We start from the raw sequence: 23,172 nt of genomic DNA on the forward strand, positions 1-23,172 counted from the left end.
ATTAAATGCACACTCCTAATGTTTCACTTAATATTAAACAAATTTTAGATTACTGGTTCAGGATACAATGCGTTTCTGAACTTAACCCTGAAAAAACAAAAATAATTTGGCTTTAAAAACATATAAATTACGGATTACTTCTATTTCAGAAATTTTATTACATACTCTAGAGAGAGCCTTTTGTTAAATGGATAGTATTCAAAACCTAAAGCATTCAGTCTTTCTGTGGATTTCCAAATTTCTATGCTTACTGAGATCAGTCTTCATTTCGTTCTCGTATTAGTCCTTGTTTTCTGAAGTATACAGTCCTAATTTTGCAATATCATGTTGTATTTATCACATAGACATCTATTGTTGAGGGACTAGAATATGAGTGTCTCAGTTCATTTCTGCAAGCTTGGAAAGGTGGAAAAATTAGTGCATTAATTATTCTAGATGATCCATACTGTGATGACTTGAACTGTAAGCTACTTTGATGACTTCTTTACTAGATGTTTCTAGTCTACTAGCAGTCAACCTCAATGGGCGAGAATGGGGAAGAGGGAAAGAAATTCTTCTTTTAAAATTTCTTCTAGTCAGCTATATGCTATATTCTTTACAATTTGCATACAACAAACTTGAAGTAGTTGTAAGACATCAAGAATAACTCTTACTGCAAGTTTTGGGGTTTTTTTGTTGGTTTGTTGCCAGTTTTGCTGCCAGCTCTGCTAGATGAGAGAGGCAGAAAACAAGGAAGTTCTGGGTCATATTATCTGACACAACATTTCTTTTCAATATATTGGAATCTCTGTATATTTTTCAGTATGATTTAATACTTTTATGAACTATAAAAATGATATACTATATGAAATGTCAAAATTCAGGAACGAGTTATGGCTGAAACTGTCATGGGATTGAAATATGTTTGCTCATGCTGTTCTGCACATTCATATATATATTTTGTAGTTTGATCTTGTACTTTTTTTGATGCTTATTGTTTTGTGACTGATTTTCCTGTTTCTATCTGTTTACTCAGTAGTGTGTGATAATTACATGTATCAATATTACGCCGAGGATTGCATTCAGCCACTTCTAGTTTTCTTGTTTAGCGTCGATGTACTTTTAGGGGTCTTTCAGGTTCTACCAGTATTGTATGCTTTTTTTTATCCTGCCGTGCTTCTCCGATTTGAATTTGCTGTGTCTGGGTGGAGATAATAGAACGTTAAAATTCCTGTTTTACATTACAAGAAAATTAGGGTTACCAAAGATTGGCTCTTCTGTACTGCTTTCCACTGTTAGATATGTTGTTATTTACTATGCAGCTGGTGATAGCTGCATAGGAATCAAGTATGATTTATGCCAATTGAAATTTAGCTACATGGAGTATTCTTAGCAGATAGTGTGTTTTGCAGGATGCAGCCACTGCATGTTGATTTCCTTGTATCTCATTTTACCATCTAATGTTAAATCAGGGTTCACAGACCAAAACAGTAGGATTTACTTCATGTAGCTAGCACTAAAAATATGCTATAAGAACCTCCTTGAAACATACAATTTATCTGCCAAGAGAAATACCGCTAGAGCAAGATTTATGTGTCGCTACGGAGGGAAGACAGGGCCACTCAATATGAGTGATCAGCAAGCTTCGTTTATTGATTCACACAGTGGCCTTTTATGTTCTAACATAATTAGCTCATACATATTACAAAAGTTAAGCTCATGATTGGTTAGTTCTTAGAAAGATCAACTCCGCCCTTGGTTCCTTCTTTACAGTTACTTTCATCCTCTTTTCCCATGCCTGAGCAGCTGCAACCTCTCTGTTATCATACAACAATTATAGTCAAGGACGAGGTGTCTTTACCAGCCCAGTAGTTACGGGGGCTGAATCCGATGTTTCTCAAGCTTTTGCTCGGCCAGCTGGATCATGTCTACGTGACCCTTCTCAGCTAGCCATTCTCCCACAATTCCCCCGTTTTTATTTTGAATGACACAGGCTTGGTTAAACATCCGTAACACAAGGGTTTTCATACAAGACAACACAACTCACACAAAGCAACGCTATTAGTACAGTGATTAAGACTAGCAATCCTGTCTGTAAAAGGTTTCTCAGCCATCCAGACAGACCCAACCAGACTCCAAGAGCACCCCTATAAGGCACGTAGTAAATGGGGAGCGGGGTGTTGCTAGGCTTGCACAAAAGCTGGTCGTGTTGAGTGACCGAGCTAAAGTTATCCACGCATTTTCTCGTGGGTCAAACATCTCGCTATATGGGATGGCTCTTATGCTTACAACTAAGGCAACTACTATAAAGCTTTCTATACCTAAATTAACCATTTTCTCTGTTTCAACTTCTAAGCAAATAGCATGCACATAATACCTAGGGGTTACAGACCCCACAGACTGTACAATTAATTTCTGTCTTTGCGACCTCGTGGTTCACACTCAGGCGCAGCGGTCTCAGTCCGTTGGTTTACGGTGATTAGTCGGGTCACCTTCAGCGGCAACTTCAGGGTGGTCAATGGCAGGCCTTACCCAACGGCTGGGAACCCAGATGGTACCTTGTCCCCTATGGTCCATCGTAGAAGGGGTGATTTGCGAGCAAGGGTCAATCCTCCTACTCCCGCGACTGTGGTGCTGCTCGCGTAGGTCGGCCATTGAGCCGGCCACTTATGTGTGCTGATTATGGAAATGTCAGCGCCAGTGTCTAGAAGAGCAACAAGTGATATAGTTAGGTTGGCGTATTGCACAGCAACCGGGCGTTGTGGCCTTTGGCGCAAGCCGACAGTTAGTAAGGCCATTTGTCCTGTAGATCCAAAGGCTCCTTGCCCTCGTGGCTGCTCTTGCAGCGGTGGAAGGGCTCCTGCAAGATGTGGTAGGGGAATTAATTGCGCCACCTTGGTGCCTTTAGCGATGAAGAGCGGTGGAAATAACGTGTGGGCCATGATCTGGATCTCACTGTGGTAATCTTTATCAATCAGTCCCACCAACACATTAAGTCCCAGCATGGTGGCCGATGAACGGCCTATAAGTAGTGCTCCGACAGCTTGTCCATTGATACAGATTGGTCCTTGAGTGCTAGTGGTAATCCGGACAGGTTTTGAGTCCAACAGGGTACAATCTACTGCTGTTGCCAGGTCCAAGCCGAGGCTTCCGCTTGTGGCTGGTCTGAGCTGAAGGGATTGAGTGCTGCCGGATATGCAGCCGCTTTTTGTGTCGGCGCGGGGCGGCTCTTCCCGCTGAATCGTCCGTTTCCCGGTTTAGAAGCGCGACATGCAGTCTCATTGTGGTTGTCCGACCAGCAGTTTCTGCACCATACTGAGCCGGCGTTGCAGTTCCGTCTGATGTGTCCAGCAGCGCTGCAACGGTAACATCGTGGGCGAGATGATTCACTAGCATTTAATCATTGAACGGAGGCTTGCAAAGGAGCAAGGGCTGCAAGAACTTGACTCTGCGTAGCCTGCGCGTGTTCCTTTAAACTATTCCCTAGTTCCTTTACTGCCTCAACTAACATTGCCTGTGGCCCTACCGGTACCTGAGCCATCCTTTCTAGTCCTTCCTCGATAGTCCATGTCCCTGGCAATGTAGCCAAGATGTTGCCTGTGGCCAGATTACTTTTTTGTATGGCACACTGCTTTAGTATAGTGCCTCTGAGATAATCGGGCACCACGGCTGCCTGTATGGCGTCTGCTACTCGATCTATAAATAGACCAAATGGTTCCTCTCTTCCTTGCTTAATACCCATATATGAAGGGATTCTCTTTTTTTTTTTTTTTTTTTTTTTTTTTTTTGAGTGAACGGCTTTTTTCTCTCTCTCTTTTTTTTTTTTTCCTCAGCTCGGTTTGCAACGGGGCGTTAGCGACTGCCCGCCACGGCTTTATCAACTTTTTGGCTGATTTATTCTCACATATAACTTCGTCAAACAATTTATCCTCATATTTACGCCATTCCTCGTGTTCAAAAACCGTATCTGGATTATCAAAGCAACCTCTCGCTACTCCATACGCTGATAACCCAGGCAACTCCCTTTTACAATCTATACCCTGAACGCTCCGCTTTTCTAAAAAGAATTTGAGCAAATCGTACGCCGCTTGTCTGTTCATACCTTCGTTATCTATACCCTAAATGCTCCGCTTTTCTAAAAAGCATTTGAGCAAATCATACGCCGCTTGTCTATTCATACCTTCGTCAGCGCGCTGTTGCAGCCTTCCAGACTTCGGCGGCGCGTAGCCGGCAGGACACTCTCTATAGGTGCTCCAGGGCGCGGGGACCTTTTCCTTTAATCCCTTTCGCTCTCGGGCGCGGGGACCTTTTCCTTTAATCCCTTTCGCCTCCTGCGCTGCTTACAGGACCAGCACTGAGACTCCGTTGACCGTGGCTCGCAGGTTCAGCCCTCTGTAGGGTCCCTGTTCGGGCGCCATTTGTCGCGACGGAGGGAAGACAGGGCCACTCAATATGAGTGATCAGCAAGCTTCGTTTATTGATTCACACAGTGGCCTTTTATGTTCTAACATAATTAGCTCATACATATTACAAAAGTTAAGCTCATGATTGGTTAGTTCTTAGAAAGATCAACTCCGCCCTTGGTTCCTTCTTTACAGTTACTTTCATCCTCTTTTCCCATGCCTGAGCAGCTGCAACCTCTCTGTTATCATACAACAATTATAGTCAAGGACGAGGTGTCTTTACCAGCCCAGTAGTTACGGGGGCTGAATCCGATGTTTCTCAAGCTTTTGCTCGGCCAGCTGGATCATGTCTACGTGACCCTTCTCAGCTAGCCATTCTCCCACATTTATGCTTCCCCCCCCCCCAGTCAGTTCAAGAGCAATAAATATAGTTAAAGCAAGACTAGAAAATATTGTTTTAACTGGAGACAAGAACAAATAAAAACCTGGTTTTCCAGCTTTCTTTCACATTGGGAAAATCTGGAACGGAATCCAAGGTTTACACTTGTACTTTCTTCTGCATAATCACTTTCAATCAAAGATGTGGGTGTCACCCTCAGATTTTTAGAAAATTCTGATCTGACTCCAGTGTGGTCTCCAACTTTTGTCCGAGATGTCTTTTCATTTCAATGTCAGTATTTTAGTAAATCACCTAGGGTAAAGAAAGTAAGACTTGATAACCCACTGTTGAATATAAGTGCAGGAACAAATAATTGATGTGTTACAGATCAAATCCTGGAGGTGAATGAGATTTAAGATTTATACTGCTGGATAGTGTTACTGTAAGGACAGGAAAAGGTCTGAAGGAATCAGAAACCCGATTAATACCATCGACCCCGTTTTAAGGTTATGTAGAGCGTGTTTGTTTTCTGAAATGAGCTGCATCTTGCAGAGTCAGGCCAGAATGGGCTGCCTGGGTCAGTGGCTCTGTGGTAGAAACCCTGTGGTACATGACACACAGTGTCTAGCTTCAATCCTTTTCTCTGAATGGGATTAATGTACAACATCCATACTGAGCATTAAGATGGCAGTTTTGGCCTAATGCTTATCATGCATTCTGCTGATAGTCCTCTCTTCAGTAGGAAGTCCTAACAAAATCCAGATCCAATTAAAATCTCTGAATAACAGCCTCTCTTTGTAAAGACAACACATTCTAAGGATAACAAGTGATGTTTCCTGCCTTTTTTGCTTTCATCAGCTTTGAAGTAGACAACATAACGCAAAAAGATTTTGATATAAAAATGTATGAATGAGTATACAAGCAGTATGAATAAGTATATAAAGCAGAAATATATATTTCAAGGGCAGGGAATCTTTCAACTGATGCCTCATATAGATGAAATAGACTGTATAATAGTTCCATTTTGAAGTAGTCCACTCATATTTTTAGTAAAATTTTTAGGAACATCTTGTGGCATTTTCTTAACACTCTCGGAAAGCTTATACAAAAAGGCTGGTGTTGATCTTTCCATATTATATTGTTGCCATTCCCATAGGTCTCATTTGTTGTCAAATACTGTCATTTATATACCCAGCAGCAATTCTGAATATAGAAACATTGGCAGTAATTTATCTCTTGATTTCTGTATCCTAGAACCCTTTTGGCATTAGGCTGCCATGTTGGAATTGCTGATGAACGTGCTGAAGAAAAAGTGAAAAAAATGAAGCTTCCAAAGAAGTAAGTTGAAATTCAAATGCATCTTTTTGTTAGGCAGTGTGAGTTGAGTGAGCTGTATTTTAACAATTTGATATTTATATTGCTAGTTTTATTTGTACTTGGGTATGCATGATGAATACGAATTGAGATTTACACATGCCTTCATCCACACCTTTTCTTTTAGATGTTTATGATCTGACATGTAGACAAAGTTTAGGTTTTCCATGATTTGTTGAAATGTCTGGCGTTCATTGTTACATAGTTCATATATATCTGGAGCGTCCAGCAGAAACTTGATAAAGAATTTTTACAGCAAACTTATCAATGTATTTTGCTGTGCTGCACATATTTAAAGGCAACCCATTTGAAAGTCCTAGAATGCCCACATAGTGACTTGAAGTGGAGAGAACTGGTATAGCTCCCTGACTTTTTTCTGAGTGATTAAATGGCAACAGCATTGGTAGGACTGGGCTCAGGCTGGTATGGTATCGTGGCCTCCACTACTGCAGCTCTGAAACCAGCACTCATGGCCCAGCCAAGGTGCCCTGGCTTATTGCTTAGCACCAGCATTGGCCCCCTGGTTTGAGAATGGAGAATTTGGGAGCTTTAACACAGTTAAAGTAATGGAACTGTAGTTGGTGATAAGCATATGACAGCCCTGCAGCCCAACATACATTTGAGCCCATGGTTTATAAATTTGTCTGGATTGGTATAAAATTCACTGGGCTAAAGGAGGATTATAATGTGTATAAAACCAGAAGGGTAAAGGTCACAGTTTCAGAATGAGAAAACGTGTGTGTTTTTATTCTTGAATTTAAATTAGTAATTTAATTTCCTTGGTTATGACTAAAAGCAATGGTAAGTGCTAGTACATAAATACAATGGATAGAAGAAATGAGTAAAATGGAAAAAATAATTGTGGCAACATTCTCAATAGCATCAGATGTTTATTGGGGAAAAATTGAGGAAATACTTATGATCTAGATACAGTTGTGCAGCTATATGGCCAGAACCCGTTTTTTGTGGGATACAGTCCTGGAGAGAAAGGTTGCTCTTTCACAGTTAAATTAGACTTAACCATAACAAAAAGTTACAAGAGGTAGTGTGTGAAAAGCTGCATTTTTTTATGAGAGAAGAGATGTCACTTCCTGTGTTTGCTAGTTATTTCTGTTCCTGTAAATGATACAAATGTTATCCCAACACTTTTTGAATTTTCCCATGATAATTTATTAATCTCTTATATCTTCCTGATACAAAACTTTTATGCTATTATGAAAACCAAAAGCAACAGACACCACTTGAATGTGATTAGCCCATCTGCTCTGCTTTCTAAGAAATTTTTCAGACTGACTTTGTGTATTTTTTTCTGTCTTCTTAACCCATTGCTTTTTTTCTTTTATGCCTCCTGTTGTATCAATAAAGATTGTAAAATACTAAGAACATGTTTATATTTGTTTCAGTCCTACAGAATTTTGGCATCACAGCCACACTGGTTATAAGTTGGGGTAAATTACATTTTTAAATGACAGTTGTGCCGTAACTTCCTTTTCTAATGTGGTATCACTCCACAAAAGAGCTTTTTTGGACCAGTTTGAACAACTAGCTAAAGTGTACTACAAACACAGCTTTTTCTGATGGAAATTCTCTTTCTATTATGAAATTTTTTTCTTGGTATAACTTTAGATTTTTGAATAAAGCATCCTTCAATAACCTTTTATTGTAAGATACCTCTTTGAAATATTCAAAGTCTTTATTTTAATAAATTCTAAATATTTAGTGATTATATGGGTTAAAAAAAAAGTCTAAATGAAATGGGAAAGGAAATTAAAATTGTCAGATTGAAAAGAAAAAAATTTTCTTAAATTTTTTTCACTGTGTTTAATTTTCTCTTGTAAAACGACTCACGTAGACTGCTGAAGATCTTTAATCAAGAAAGCAGAGTATGGACTAAGATCGCGTGAAAACATATCTACCGCTCTTTCTGTAACTTTAGGTGGTGGCACAAATAAAAATTCCATAATGGTTGTTACAAATTGGTGGCATATCAATATGGTAGTGATAAAGTGCTGTTAAAGCAGTTAAATTTTCAGCTTGAAAATTATTCGACATCACATTATGTTCATCTTAAAAAATTGTTATGATTGTTATAAGGCCAGCAGAGATACTGAGCAAGAAGGACCATAAGATACTGATGAGCAGATGACCGGGCAGGAGCTGGAATTTTAGCTACCATTTCCAGTAATAACCTTGGTCTGCAACTAAAGACAATTCTCCAACATGAATTTATACGTACAATATGCTTTTGTTATTTTCCTTGATATCCGTTGATACTTATCCTTTATGAGTATTCATTTATATCCTGAAATAGATTGTACACATCCTCTGTGACAAAATCATGAGCATTCGTTGCGATCCCTGGTTCTTTGACCCTGCTCTTAAATCAAAATAGCTATGGCCATCATGGCTTTTATATTCACAACATAACAGTTGTGCAGGGGAGTGTGACAGGAAAGAACACGGTAATTGCCAGCCTGACAAATGTGTTAATTCTGTATGATTCACTGTTTCCATTACTGCTGGTTTTACTCATTGCACTGAAGCGACTTCACAGCTACCTGAGGAGAGGTAACCGTGAGGGCAGTTAGCCAGCGCGTGGGAGATGGCAGCATGACTGCCAAGTGCTTGCTTTGATCTGTCACAGAAATTTGCTGATTGGTAACTGTATGAATGGTTGATTTTGGATTGATGTTCTTGAATTGTTGTTTTCAGACTGAAACTTTTTTTTTTTAATGTGATAATTTTGAAGGACGGTCCAACCTCATGTTTATAGATGATGATTCCCCTTAAATACTTGCTTGTTTTCAATTATTGTTTTCAACCAATGATTTGCTTAAATGGGTTTTAGAATAGTTATCACAGAAGAGAATTAATTAAAATTTCTAAAGTATGTTAATATTTTAGAATATGAATGGGGATAAATACTGTTTCTTTTTCTGGATTTCTCTCTGTTAGTCCAAATAAAGAAAATACAAGAAAATGACAAAGTTGTTTAGAAAGTAATTAGACAATTATTTAAACTAGCCATTCTTTAAACACCCCAGCACGTATAATTTCAGTGAAAGTTGTTTATTTTCCACAAACCCCTTTTTTTATGACCAAAATAGCACTCTGTTTTGTCAGTGTGCTGGAGGGGAAATACTCTGGGATATTCAGGGCACGTCCCCCAGATCCGGCCTGGTCTTTCCTGGGGCTGCAAGAAACCCCAGCTCTTGCACCTGGGGCTCCCCCGGCCTTGGTTTCTGCAGGGCTGGTTTTCACATTTTCACACCTTTTTCCTCACTCCTCTCTGCCTGTGCAGTGTTTTGCCCTTTCTTTAAAATGTTTTCCCAGAGGGACCACCACCCTGCACTGGGTTGGTTGGAGCCAGCTGGAACTAGCTGTGCCTGGCTCAGGGCAGCCCCAGCTGTTCCTTATAGGGGCTGCCTCGCAGACCCCACTGCCAACACTTGGGCATGGACACCAAGTGCAGCCCCATTGCTCTTCCTGCTTCCCTTCCCCTGCACATTCCCTCATCAGTTGAGGTAAGGGAGGCAATGTCCACCACCGTGATGGTGGTGCAAAGTATCATAGGTTTTTGTTGTAAATTTACTAAGTACTGATGTGCTGCATCCATCACCATATGTGTTACATCCTTCATTGAAGAAGGTTTGGTTGGAAGTAAAGTGTGAGATGACTATAATTAATTTGATGGGAACAGCTTCATAAGAGTAAACAACACTTCATTCTTAGGAGTGCTAAAAATAGTGAGGAAGCTGTCTTTGTGTTCTTAAGTCATGCTTAAATTTTAAACATTTATGATTTGAAGGATAGTTAAGGTATGAAGTATTGTAAAGACAAACTTTTATTAAACAGACTTCATATATGATCTTGAGTAAGCCATTTGATCTACTCTCTCTCTCACATCCCTATAAATAATAGGAAGAATATATTTTCAGAATATATTTCTCAGGGGTAACTGTAATAGTGTTCATATAAGTATTTAGGTAAGCAACATCTTAATCTACTACTTTGAATATGTGAAAGTACTAAAATACTTCTAAAACATTTTTAGTTCAGAACATTTTGTGTAGGTTTCGTTACCAGCTACTTCATCCCATCAAGATGCAATTAGCTTGAAGCAAAATCAAATGTCAGTGCATTATTATCCTTATGTTCCAAGACAGATTATTTATATACATATATCGCATAAATGTCACTTCTTCTCTTTGTGGTTCTATTAATTTTTTCTTACTGAAAAGTAACTGCAAGTTCTGTGTTTTTTGACAGCTACCAGTTGTTGAGTGGATATAAGCCTGCTCCCATGGATCTGAGTTTTATCAAACTGACCCCCTCTCAAGAAGCTATGGTGGATAAACTAGCAGAGAATGCTCACAACGTGTGGGCAAGGGACCGTATAAGGCAAGGCTGGACATACGGTATCCAGCAGGTAAGTGCTAACTTCAGTCATTTGAAAAGGCACTTATCTTTTGAGATATTTCACAGTTAAATGGGGATAATGGGGATACAAAAGCAGGAAGAAGCAGCTAATGAATGCGAGTCTGTCAGTCAAATAAAGCAAAACTACATAATTAAAGCAATCCTGCTAAATCTTCTAGCAGTATGAGACTCTTCTTTTACAAGCAGTATTAAAAAATTGATGGTGTATTCTTCTATGCTATCTAGATCTCAGGGTGAGAAAATTGCATGCAGGAAGCTAATATGCTCTAGTATTTTAGGAAATGTAAACATTGACTTTCAGTAGGGAAATCATTTAAATGTTTGCAGTTCTGTGAATTGAATAATTTTGTTTATCCAGGAAAATCAGAATGTAAACTTCTAGTAATCACTTTGTTAATATGTTGTATTTCTGGCAGAGGCCATGTTTAACTGAGAGTAGTTATGTCAGTCTCCAAGTTCCAGTCTTACTTCAGTGGTTTTGTTTCAGTGAATGGGAATGCTACGTGGTAGGTATCACAATGTGTTGTAAGGGAGTGGAATAAAAGTTAAGCATGGTGGATTGTTAACAGCAAAACTCAGGGTCTTTGTTTTCTTTAAAAAAAGAATCAATTGGCAATACAATGATTCTGATTTATTATGTTTCAAGACAGCTACTATATCAATTTTCCTTTAGGAGTCATAGTTTCTATTCCTTTTGTGATTATTTGTGAATTTTATATAGAAAAAAGTGTCTCTGTTAATAGATGTCTGGTAGCATATCACAGTGAAATTTTAGGAAAATTCACCCCTTGGGGAAAAAAAAAAAAAAGAGTTTTCGTTTTTTTTTGCGCTGGGCATAAAAGATCATTATTTTTGCAAAAATGAGAAATGGCTGTTTTGTAGGTACACACTCTTTCCTGCCTACAAACAGCGGTTTTGGTTTTGACAAAAATTCAAGTTATACATTTCAGTTTAGCACATTTCAAATTTTGTTTTTTTACAAGACCAAAACTCATTCTATTTGCAAAGCTTTTGTATAAAAAAATAAATTTAATTTGGTTTTATATATATAAAGTTAGGCACTTGAATTCACCTCATCACATACTGACAAAGTACTTTTAAGTGACAAAATATATGCTGCATATCATTTCAACATTGTCCATTGTGGTATCTTACTATAAAGTTCTCTTTTTGGTACTTTGTAAACTATTTAGGAAATCTATGTTCTGTATTCGGGTCTAGGCAGACAATAAGCTAATTTTTGTGTTTGCAGACTGGAATGCGTGTAATATCCCCTACTAGATAGACACTGAAGATAATTCAGTGTTGGTGCAACTCCCATTCCTACAGCAGGATCAAATTTTCTCCTAATACTGCATCTTTGAACAAGGGAAGGTGGCCCTTTAAAGTATGGTTAACATTTCTGATAGAATATTAATCATGAGAAGTGTTGGAAGTGATGATTCTGTGTTGTCAGGTAGGGGGAATGGATGGATTAATTTTGAACCCACTATTTCAATCCTGTGTTTATGGAGGCAGCGCACAATTCATTTCTAGAATGAGAAACTGTATGTCTCCAGATGCTCAAAAGAAATATTTCTGATATGTTAAAGAATGCACTACATAATTTATACCATGCCTCCCATATATTATTCTCCAGAAGCCAAACATTTTCAATACAGGGCCTTGCCAATCAGGAGATTTGAAATGAATGAAAGTTTGGAAATAGTTACAGCTTTGTATGTAGAATCCTTACATATCCCAAAATTAATTTTAGTTTTGCGACAAAATTTATTGGTTAAGACGTTTTTGGAATCAAATGCATCTCTTCACTTATTGTGTTTCTAACTAGCATTGGAAAATTTAACCCCACAACTCATACGTAGTAAATAAAGTTCCTCAGGTCTTGAAGACAATTTAACCTACTCTGTGTATCTGTATATTTAAAAAAAAAAAACACAAATAATTTTTTCATAATTACTGGGGTGAATTTGCAGTTAAATTGTTAGTTGCAGTTAATTTCTGGATTAGTGAGGTATCAAGTCAGAAAGGCAATTAAATGATAGCATCAAAAACTTTTTCACTGTTACTGTGTTGGGAATGTTAAGCAAAAGATGTAGTGGGAGCGGATGGCAATAAAAAAAGTTTCTCCTTTACATCTACACAATGTGTTTATACACTGTCTTTATGTATGTTTGGATGTGCCTGTCTATACAGAAGGTTCTACTTCTGACGAGGCTTGATGTGATAGTAATCAATCGTTAGTTTTATTGGGATTCCCAAAAAGCAGTGAAGTTGCCCTAGGCCACAAATTTAGAATCATAGAATCATCTAGGTTGGAAGGGACCTTCAAGATCATCTAGTCCAATATTCTATTATTTTTTTTGTTTGTTTTTAAAAAATGTAATAGAAAAATTGGTTAGACAAACTTTGTAAGGTAACCTAAATGTAACCTAAAATTAAACACTGCAACTTAATGTCAGAAGACACTGTTCTCAGTGCTATGCCCAGGGAAAGAGACTGACCTTACTGTCTAATCTAAAACGTTGTGGCACTGTTTTTTGAGGCTCACTGGGAGAGAGCAGAGGGAAAGAGGACTAACCACTGAACAGCTCTCTATATTTTGTCTACTGACCCTTAAAATACTGTCCTGAGGGCCAGCCTTGGAACTCAGGCCTCCCCTAGCCTCCATTCCCCATAAATGTCCTACTTGCTTGATGACAAAGCACAACATGCCAATTAAATCTGCGCTCACTTATTACAATTTATAGTCTGGTGCGAGAAAATTTATGGAAGGTAGATGTATATTTTTTTAACTCCTTAGTCTTGTAATTACTGAACTATGCATTACCTGTTTTCTACATGAGTGTTTTAAAAGTTGACGCCTATATCCTCAAAGGTATCTAAACAGACAAATAGGAATTATGTATCTAAATCCATTTTGATGGCAAAGGACAAGTTGTTTTATAAACAGGCTATCACTATCATTTACACCTGTTAAATTTTGGTAGCTCCTAGTTAGATTTTCAGAGATGTTTTAAGCAGTCAGTGTGAATCAGGCTGATTTTGACTACCAGGTTGTGCTCTGAAGGAGACTTAGAGAAACGCTTCTATTCTAAATCTTGACTGGGCTGAGGTGTATGATCAGTATTGAACTGTTCTTCCCTACCAAGACAAAGACAATTATGGGCATGCAAAGAAGAACCTGCAGGTTTAAAAGTAAAAAGCTTAAGTGCCTACAAAGCTGATCACATTCAGGTTGGAAAGCCACTTAAATGGAGTTTTGCAGTCTTGGGTGCTTCTGCTTTAAACATCCAAATATTTTATTGGGTCTGATTCATTCAAACTGACAGAAGACTTCTGTGTGCTGAATGGGGCACTGCTGTTGAGAATGTAACGCAGTGGTGCAGTGAACAGTGTCATAGTTACGCTTTCAACAGAGGATGGTTGTTAAAGATCATCAAAAGCTCAGGAATATTCATGACCTTCAGGAAACAAAGCAACAAGATTAGCAGTATACTTTGCTGTCTTATTCTTGGCAGATAAATTACAGTAGTCTCATGTATGGTTAAGCACGTTAATGATGAAAACTTTCCCACCAATAATATGTCCTGTAGAAGCTGCCATGCTTGGGATGTTGATTTCCTCTTAATTCAATTATTTTTCTCTTTTCAAATAATTAAGTTTATTTTCTTCTGGAGAGAAGACAGTCAACTGAGTTGCAGGAGTGCTTACAATGTGCAGATAACAAATACTGTTCATTAAAAGTCAAAAAAAGAGAGCAGAATAGCAAGGTGCTCCTTTCTGGGTGCAGTGCAAAGATGCTTCTCATTTAGCTGATGTACACATCACATGGCAAGCTTCTAGCTGTTGTCCACACTGCTATGTGCTTCTGCTTGATTCCGACAATGAGTTTGTTTCATGGGCTGCATTTTGTCATCCCATCATATTACTGTGACATGTTACAGTCCTGTAATAAAGTGACATGATGTTATGCTGTTAATACTATGAACAGATCTTTCAGAGCTATGAAATAGTTTCCTAAGGGAAAGAAACTTGAGAGCTTTGAAAGTAGGTGAACTAATCACCGTGTAATACGTTAGAAACAGCAATCAGGCTGTGGCTGTAGGATGGATTAGATGATCTCATAGGTTTGTTCCATCATGAGTGCCGCTGCATTTTGGTATTATAGAATATGAAAAGTTAAAGGGATACTGTCAAGTAGTTAATGTATAAACCATTTTTTTCCTGTTATAATCTGGTAGGGAAAATGTCTTCCAAGTTTTAGATTTTTTTCTTCTTCAAAATCCACCACTGCTTCTCAGGATTTTTTCTTAACAAGAGATAGCTGCTCTTCATGCATGACTATACACAGTATTTTTGTTCTGCTGCTGCAGAGCCAACAAGCCAGCCAGCAGAGGGAGCACAAGTTAACTAATAAATCCTGTTCCCAGAACTATGCTGACAGCTGTGATGACACTGATCACAAACAAGTAAGTATTTTTTAGTAGGACAAACTCACAGTAGTTTAGTGCTCCATGAAAGGAGCAGAAGGAACAAATCAGGTAGGAAAAAACCCAGATTTCCTGTTAAAAGAACGTATTAAATAACAGGGGTAAGTGAAAAACCAAGTACAAAATCAGTATGAAAATATTTGACAGTGTCCCTTTAAAGGAGAACGTGGTTGTCTGCAGGTTGGTCATCTCTGAACTCAGGAAATGGTAAATGATCAAAGACAGATAATGGAGATAGGTCTGGGCAAAGGAGCAATATAGTCTTGGCTATAAGACAATTAAAACAATCACATTTGTGCTATGAGGGGGCTTTTTTAAAAATGTGTATGGATTGTGACATTACGGCCTATCATAATTACCTGAGTTTTTTGTGGGGGTGTTTTTAAGGATTTTTTCATTACAAGCTGATTGAAAAACAGCATTGAAATATAAAAGAATCCATTTGTGACTAAATCTTCACAATCAAATGGAAAATATTCAGAACTCACATAATTTATCTATGAACTCAACAATATTGGTTGACATTCTTAAAACTGTGATGTCACGTATACAAGAGAATCCCAACTTTTATATACATAAGGAAAAGATAGAAAGGGAGATAAAAGAGGCAAGCTTAGAGATCAGAAAGAAAATGAAGATAATTTCAGGTATGTTAGCCATCCCCTTCCCCTTCCTGAATATATGACTTTTAGGTCTCGCCCCTGTTTGTGAGGGTTGCAGCCAAAGACTCTGACTTTAAAATTTTGCTTATATGCATTGTCACCCTTAGTCAAAGGGTGTCCTACTTTTTCTTCATGTTGGACTGTGTTTTGTGGCTGAAGAACCTGACAATCAGAAACCTCATTTATATTGAAAAAAAAATATATTACAAACCTCACAGCTTTAACAATTGGTTATAAAAATCAGCAATGCAAAAAGTTCTTCCCACTGTGTGAAGAGTGTATTTAAAAAGATGCTCTGTGCTTCCTTTCCGAGGATAATTAGGACTGTGAAGCAATTATCAAGTCTGATAACTCTTTGGTCCCAAATGCAAGACAGTTTGGTCTTTTAAAGTCAGGACCTTACTTCTTTTAGATTTTTGTAGAAAGCATATGAAATCACTATTTGATTGGGAGCTGGTCTTCTTAGACTGTCTGGTGCTGCAATGCAAGAGAGGCACTGTTCTGGATATTCAAGCTAAGGAAATACGGATGTATGGGAAAAATCACAAGTTGAAAGCTTGTCACTTATTTTCTCATTAAATATGCATTAAAAGGCATCTCATCCTTGTAAAAATGACTTCACTTTCACATTTGACATTATTTATACTGATATATTAGTTCCATTTATAGCCAGGGCACATCCTGCCAGGCACTCCATATAGGTACAGTCCTCAGTGAAGATGGTAGAAGCTGTACATGTATTTCTAAGGACACACATACTTCTAAGGACAGAACTCAGCTGCTAGAATGCCAGGTTAGGAATACAACTTCTGCTTTGGGTGGATAAATTTAGGATTATTTGTTAACATGTCCAAGAATATGGCTTCAAGAAGACTTTATTGTGCTTTCCAATTCTGGAATCTTGAAATTACTTATTTAGTAAATATCAGTTTAGAATTATATTTTTCCTTTTTCCCCTATAAAATAATTTTTAATTTTAATGGTTTATGGTTAAACACGAGCTGCCATGATAAATGCAGAAAAGCTAGACCTCTGGATAACAAGATATGAAATGTATAGTGTAGGTAGATGATGCTGTTCACAGTATATATGCTGCACGCTCACACAGTGGCACACTGAGCTAGGTTTGTGACAGCATTGCTGGCAAGACCGCCAGTAGCATTTGATGTGGCAATTGCTCAGAAATCTTTGTGGAAGTGCAGGATCCACAGACACAGCAGCAAGCAGAATCAAGTCATAGCTGTGGAATGAGTGTTTTCTAATGTTGCAAATGAAGCTAGGAAAATAACAGCACGTCTCTCTGACTGAGTATGTGCTGAAATATGTTTGTTTTCTGCTTGTTATTTAACAGCCTTGGTTATGAGAACAAAATCATTTCAGTACCATACAGAATATGTATCTGTACAGCTCTAATACTTTAAATCACAAAATTTATTATCCTGTTAAATTACTATCATGTTTTTCCTACCATTCTTCCTAGTCTGTTCTCATTTTTCAGTCTTTTCCTGTCTTTCTTTTTGATAGTCACTTATTTATGTAAGTTTCTGGTGTCTTTTTGTTCCTTTTGGTCTAGTGATCTGTGTGCTGTTCCTGAACTTCTCAGAGCTTTGGGAAGGCCCAGCAGTGCATACGTTTGCAGTATCACATTTATAGTTATGAAAACTTTATTATTCTTTATAATTTCAGATGTCTTTTAGAGGCTTATATGAGGCTTTGTTTTTTGTTACTGAGTTACTTCTAAAGAGTATAACTTCATTACACTCAGTGTATCTCTTAATAAGTTCTTCTTTTAGAGATGCTTATAGAATTTGACTATGCTGCTGTAGACAGTATGGGCACTCCTCTTGTTTTGTTCGTACTCTTACATGATGTCTGTCTACACAAGCTGCAAGACCAGTTGCTAGATTGAGTGCACTAGATCAGTTATCTACACGTCACGTACTCACTGAAGGAATGAATGCAGTTCTGCACCTCTTGGCTCCCAGCGTGTTTCCTCTGTGAATTATTTTGCAGCAGTGTTCATTACCTGTAATGGAAGTTTTAAAAAGCTTTTTGATATTTTTTGGGAGGTGTGTGTACAGGTATTTTTTCTGTAGTTCTTTTCTATTACTTTTAAGAGGTATATTTAGTTAGTGCTTTTGTTGATCAATTATCACCCATTTCAAATCCATTTATACCCTACAAATAAGTATGTATGTGCTGATGTAAGTAATTCTTTGTCTATCATTTGCTGTATATAGCAAAATCTGTAGTGTACACTGGATAAAGTAATACTGTTTTCATGGTCAGTGTTACATCACTCAGGTTTAACATTATTTATTATGAGTTCCTTCCATTTACAGCCAGTGTACATTCTGCCAGGCATTCCAGCTTTTCAAGGTTGCAATTCTTTCTTTTACTGAAGCAACTCCAAATTAAATTCTAAATAACTAATGCAATGTTTGTGTTACATGAAATGAAGACAAAGTTGTGTAATAAGGTATATAGGCTTTTTTTTTCCCCCTGTCATGTGATAGGTTATAAAATATATAAACTTCATGTGTGTTACCCAGCTCAAACCATTTGAAAAAGAATCTTGTCAACAAGCTTAAGTTTTGTGGCTTTTTTGTCTTCTCGATGAGATGTTTGTCTTTTTCTTTCTAATGACTCTACAAACAAGTAATTGCCATACAAAGTCTATACAAAACAGAGTCTTCTGGTGAAGCATTAGACTGTCAAACCTGGAAATTCTGGCAAAAAAACCCCAAACCCTTATGCTGAGTTTTCCTTGTTTTCACAGTCTGCAATACAAAAGAATAAGTTTTCTGTAGTGAATAGGAAGAATTAAGTCTATGTAGGAATTGCAGATGTACTCAATAAAAATTATTACTTCTGGCTAATCAGTTTTCTTGTTGACTTGATTGTGACTGTGCAAAGCTCGATCATAGTATAGGATCATTCCCTTGATTAGCCACACTTAAACCACAGAGTTGCAGAAGATTGTTAGTACAAAAACTTATGATGACTATAACAATTACAGTTCTTAATTCAGGAATAAGTAAAACATTCAAAATTTAGATAGACATATCATAGGGGGAAAAAAAAGAACAAAATTATTAAGAGAAAAATCCCTGCTTATATTCATATTTAAAGAAGTAGTCAGAGTCTTGAATGGGTGAAAAAGATCATAATATTAAATAAAATTAGACTCAAGGAAAAAAATCTGTAAAATTGAGTTTGTTTGATCCTTATGATTTCTTTTTCCTCACTGATTTTGTGTTTAGGCATTTTTAAAAGCACCTATACTATATTTCATTATCATACATTGTTATCAGCTGCTTGCCAGTATGTTAATGTGTGTTAATGGTTGCTATGGCAATTACCAGTGCATTAGTCTAACTGTATATTGTGGATAAGAAGTTACGTAATTGTTATTCCAAACTTCTCTTTCATATTTTTAAAGACAGTACTTCATAATATCTTTTAGACAGACAGTGTTTCAGAGGAAATTATTTTTCTTTTTATGTCCTTTCCAAGATAAATAATTAAACCCATGGTGTTTCATCTCTGATGTTAATGTGATTATTATTATATCAAATAATAATTCCTTATAACATTTAGTTCAACATTGTATTGGTCTGTTCTGGTCTGGAAGCAGCTCTTTTCCATGTCTACCAAATTAGATATTGGAAAAAGGGGGACTTCAGTGTTTGGAATAAATAAGGGAAGTAGTTCAAATGGTCCTTGTGTTGGCCCTGTCCCTGTCCTTCCCACTGAATATAACTAGAGCTTATATGACGCAGAAATATGTGTCCCCAGCAATGCATTATCTCTATCTTTCTGTTAGCCCTTTTAGCATATAGGTAATGCTTGTCCTGTAATATTTCTTCTGCTAGAAGGATCACTGGTAGGACCAGATTTCATCAAGCACTGCTTAATAGCTGCACTTTAATGTTTACTCACCACGATAAGGCAAAAGGCAGGTAGCCTTGTATCTAAGCAGTTAAAGGACAACAAAAGATATGTGCAAGTATTTATTTTCTGCCTGCACAGGTAGAATGAAAACCACATAGACAGTGGTTTTCACACTGTAGTAAAGACTACATACCCAGTCTTTAATTATTACTTTTTAAAATAAGGTACTAGGAAGATGGAGAGTTCTTTGTATGGTTTCTCTCACTGCTAACAAATGCTGACAGGATGTAAGAAGAAAATGTAGACAAGAAAGCAATTCTGTAAGTCACTAAAAATTATCCTAGCTATATAAATAATCCAGTTAAACAATGCTTTCTAATAAGATAATTTTGTACTAGAGGAAAACCAAATCAATTTTGTATTAATAAACCTAAAATACAGCATTTTAACCTTAACAATACATTAATTTCAGCTGGAGGAGAGGTTTCAAAAAATTGCCTATTACAAAAATTCTCCACATTAAGCATATTAATCATATTTTTACAAGACCTTTTATTTTGGAAAAAATACATGTTTTAAGTATTTAACATAGTAAAGCACAGGTTTATTAAGTATTTTATTATTTATTGATTATTATTGCACGTATCAATATTTTTTATTAGTAGTGTTTTATCTTGTACTTTTGTTTATATCTTGTTCCTTCTTTGACTTTTTATATATCTTTTTTAGTGCCATAATTAAAAAAACCCTATGTATTTGTGGTACAGTAATGACTGAGCTTTAGTTACGTGCTAGCTTCTTGTTACGGTAGCTGCTTCATGAACTGTGTAAAATATAATCCCTTTGATTTTTCAGTCAAATTCTTTGCATTTATCCTCATTCTCGTTGTTTGTATTGTTGTCCCATTAAGTAAATTTGATGGGAAATGAAAGCAGGTATAAGCCACACAGTTTTATTTGTGTGTGTATAACTTGCTTTTTTAGAAAATTCAGTGTTGTTACTAGTTTCTAGACTATTGCAACTTCTTTGAATCCTTGCTGTATTTGCAGTTCCATGATTTCAGATGGTATAAATAATAATTTTTATACTGCTGCTTTAGCACAATTTTGTCTTTAAGACAAAGCGCAGTTCCTGAAATTGAATTGATTTATTGATTTTTCATACTTGTGCAGGATGTGAAAAATCGACGGAATCCTCGCCTCGTACCTTATGCTCTTTTGGATGATCGGACAAAGAAGTCAAACAAAGACAGTCTTCGGGAAGCAGTCCGCACCCTTCTCGGCTATGGCTACAACCTGGAAGCTCCTGATCAAGATCATGGTAATTATTTTTGTTGGTTTGTTCTTCTCTCTCTCTCTCTCTCTCTCTCCCCATCTTTCTCTCTCTCTCTCACCCTCTCTCTCTCTTCCTGCTCCTGTCTCCACACGCCTCCCTTCCCTCCCTCCTGCCCATCTCAAAAAAAAATTAGATTATTCCACTCCGCTACCAGATTTGTTAGTCCAATAAAACAATCTGAACAGGTACTGTGTCTCCAAAGCTAACAGGCCATCTCCATCTTCTCTTTTTTTTTAGATTTCCCTTTGATCTTACTTTATTGTTTCCTTTTCTTGTCCTGTGGCCTCAAATGAAGAATTACAAAACAAAACATTTTTACATTAGTGGTACATTGCTCTCTTTCATGCACTTCCTTTCACTCTTCATTTTGTAGATTTCATAGTTCAGATGAAACAAACGAACAAAAAGCTTAAGTAATTTAAATCAGCGTCACGAATGCTACAATACACAACCATAAAATACAGAAAATCAAGAGAACAAGTTTATTATCTTGCTCAATATATGGTGGTCTTATGCCTGGGAATAAAATGTATGGTTACATTTTAAATATGTGCATAAATACCTGAAGGTTCCCAATCTAAAATTAAGTTTTTATTTGTAAATGTTTTAATAAGTACTGTATTTGTTATAACAAGACAGAATAGCAAAATTCCTAAGAAAAGGATCATATGTAAATGCAGTAGATGTGAATTTTATATTCCTATGATTTTTAACTCTAAACAATGAAGAATTCTACAATTCATGTACAATCTTTTCTTTAAACACTTAAAGCTGCAAGATGAAATTTTCAAAGACAAATGCCTACAAATCAAATTTTTGTGAATGTCAAACTTCAAGTCTAGAATTAGATTGTCTGTTAGAGTATTTAAGCTTCCTGGACTTTTCCACGTCTTTGAAGTTGAATAGACTGTAAGTAAATTCTAACACGTCTTAGAAACTTTTTCTTTGAATTTGCATTAGTGGCAGATTGACTGTTTTCTTGATACTCTGGGCAGTATTTTCAGTATATATAGTTTGAGTTTGGGTCATCCTAAACAGAAAAAAATGGAAAACTTTTTATAAAATTTTAATAAATAAATTTAAGAAATGGTACAGAACATTTACCTCAGTAACTGGAGAACACAAAATGTTAAGAAAGTAAAAGAAATCAGGAGATATAATGTACAAATAAAATAAATTCTCCTTTACATTTTGGATTTTAAAACAAGTTTTCTGTCATGCTGAGATCAAGTTTTAAGATGAAGCACGAGAGGCATATTCTTGGTACTGTATTGTCATTCCAGACCACTAACTACACATATAGAGAGGAACTGGTAGCATAATAGATATAACCCCTCTGCCATCATATTCTAGAAGTTCATTTGGAGATATGGAAATATGGAATAATCAGATGGAAATTGAAGCTTACATCCTTATAATCTCAGCAAAGTATGCAAAATTTGAGAAATGTTTCTAAACCTTATCCTATCAATATATTGATTAATAAATGATTAATTTTCCTGCTTTATATTGTGATAGTATTGTTAATTTTGGACATGTTTAGGCCATAGATCTTCAGTAAAGCATTTCTGCAGAAGATCTAACTCGTACCCAAAACATACACAGGGAACCTGCCATTTTCAATTTCTTTTCCAAAGCACATACCTGCTCTGATCCTCAGCTTTTATGTGAGATTGCTATTAAATTACACTTTTAAATAGGATGCATCATTGATACCGTGAGTGTGTAACAAGGCTGGATTGCTGAATGGGCAAAACAGTCTGTTTCCTAGTGGGGTAGATTGCATTGGTGGCAAAACACCATGGTCTCACTGTTAAATTTGCCTATGCTTAGTCTGGAGAGTTTAAGACTGCAGCGTAATCTTGTAATTTCTTCCCCTCCCACTGTGGGAAGGAGATGCTGCACAGAGAGAGTGAGCATGGCTTCTGCTTGGTTCTGCAAAGGTGGGTTGGTTGGTATAGGAGGCTTTTGTCTCTTGTGACGGTAAAGGGGCTGTCTAGTGATGTAGGGTGAGAGGGAGAGCAAGCTCATTTTCCACAATTTCCTCCAAATCCCACTGAACAATATTAAGCCCCTTTTCTCATTTACAGCTTTGAGAACCATGTGCCCCTGCCTTTCCTTGGGAATGAATGGCTGGAAATTTTTTTTTTTTCCTTATGATACAGAGATACTTGAGCTAGTTCTGTGCATGGAGTTACTAATGAAAAGTAAAG

General features: G+C 37.0%; 1 protein-coding gene across 1 annotated transcript in view; it reads left to right on the plus strand.

The window, feature by feature from the left end:
* RYR2 (ryanodine receptor 2) overlaps positions 1-23,172 on the plus strand; it is a 440,097-nt gene that overhangs the window by 253,161 nt on the left and 163,764 nt on the right. The window contains exons 25-27 of the mRNA XM_074144589.1: positions 6,016-6,099; positions 10,405-10,564; positions 20,797-20,944. Of these exons, the coding sequence (XP_074000690.1) occupies positions 6,016-6,099; positions 10,405-10,564; positions 20,797-20,944 (392 nt within the window). The remainder of the gene's footprint in view (positions 1-6,015; positions 6,100-10,404; positions 10,565-20,796; positions 20,945-23,172) is intronic.

The sequence above is a fragment of the Numenius arquata genome, chromosome 2 (genome assembly GCF_964106895.1).
Source record: "Numenius arquata chromosome 2, bNumArq3.hap1.1, whole genome shotgun sequence".
In the NCBI taxonomy this organism is placed as follows: domain Eukaryota; kingdom Metazoa; phylum Chordata; class Aves; order Charadriiformes; family Scolopacidae; genus Numenius; species Numenius arquata.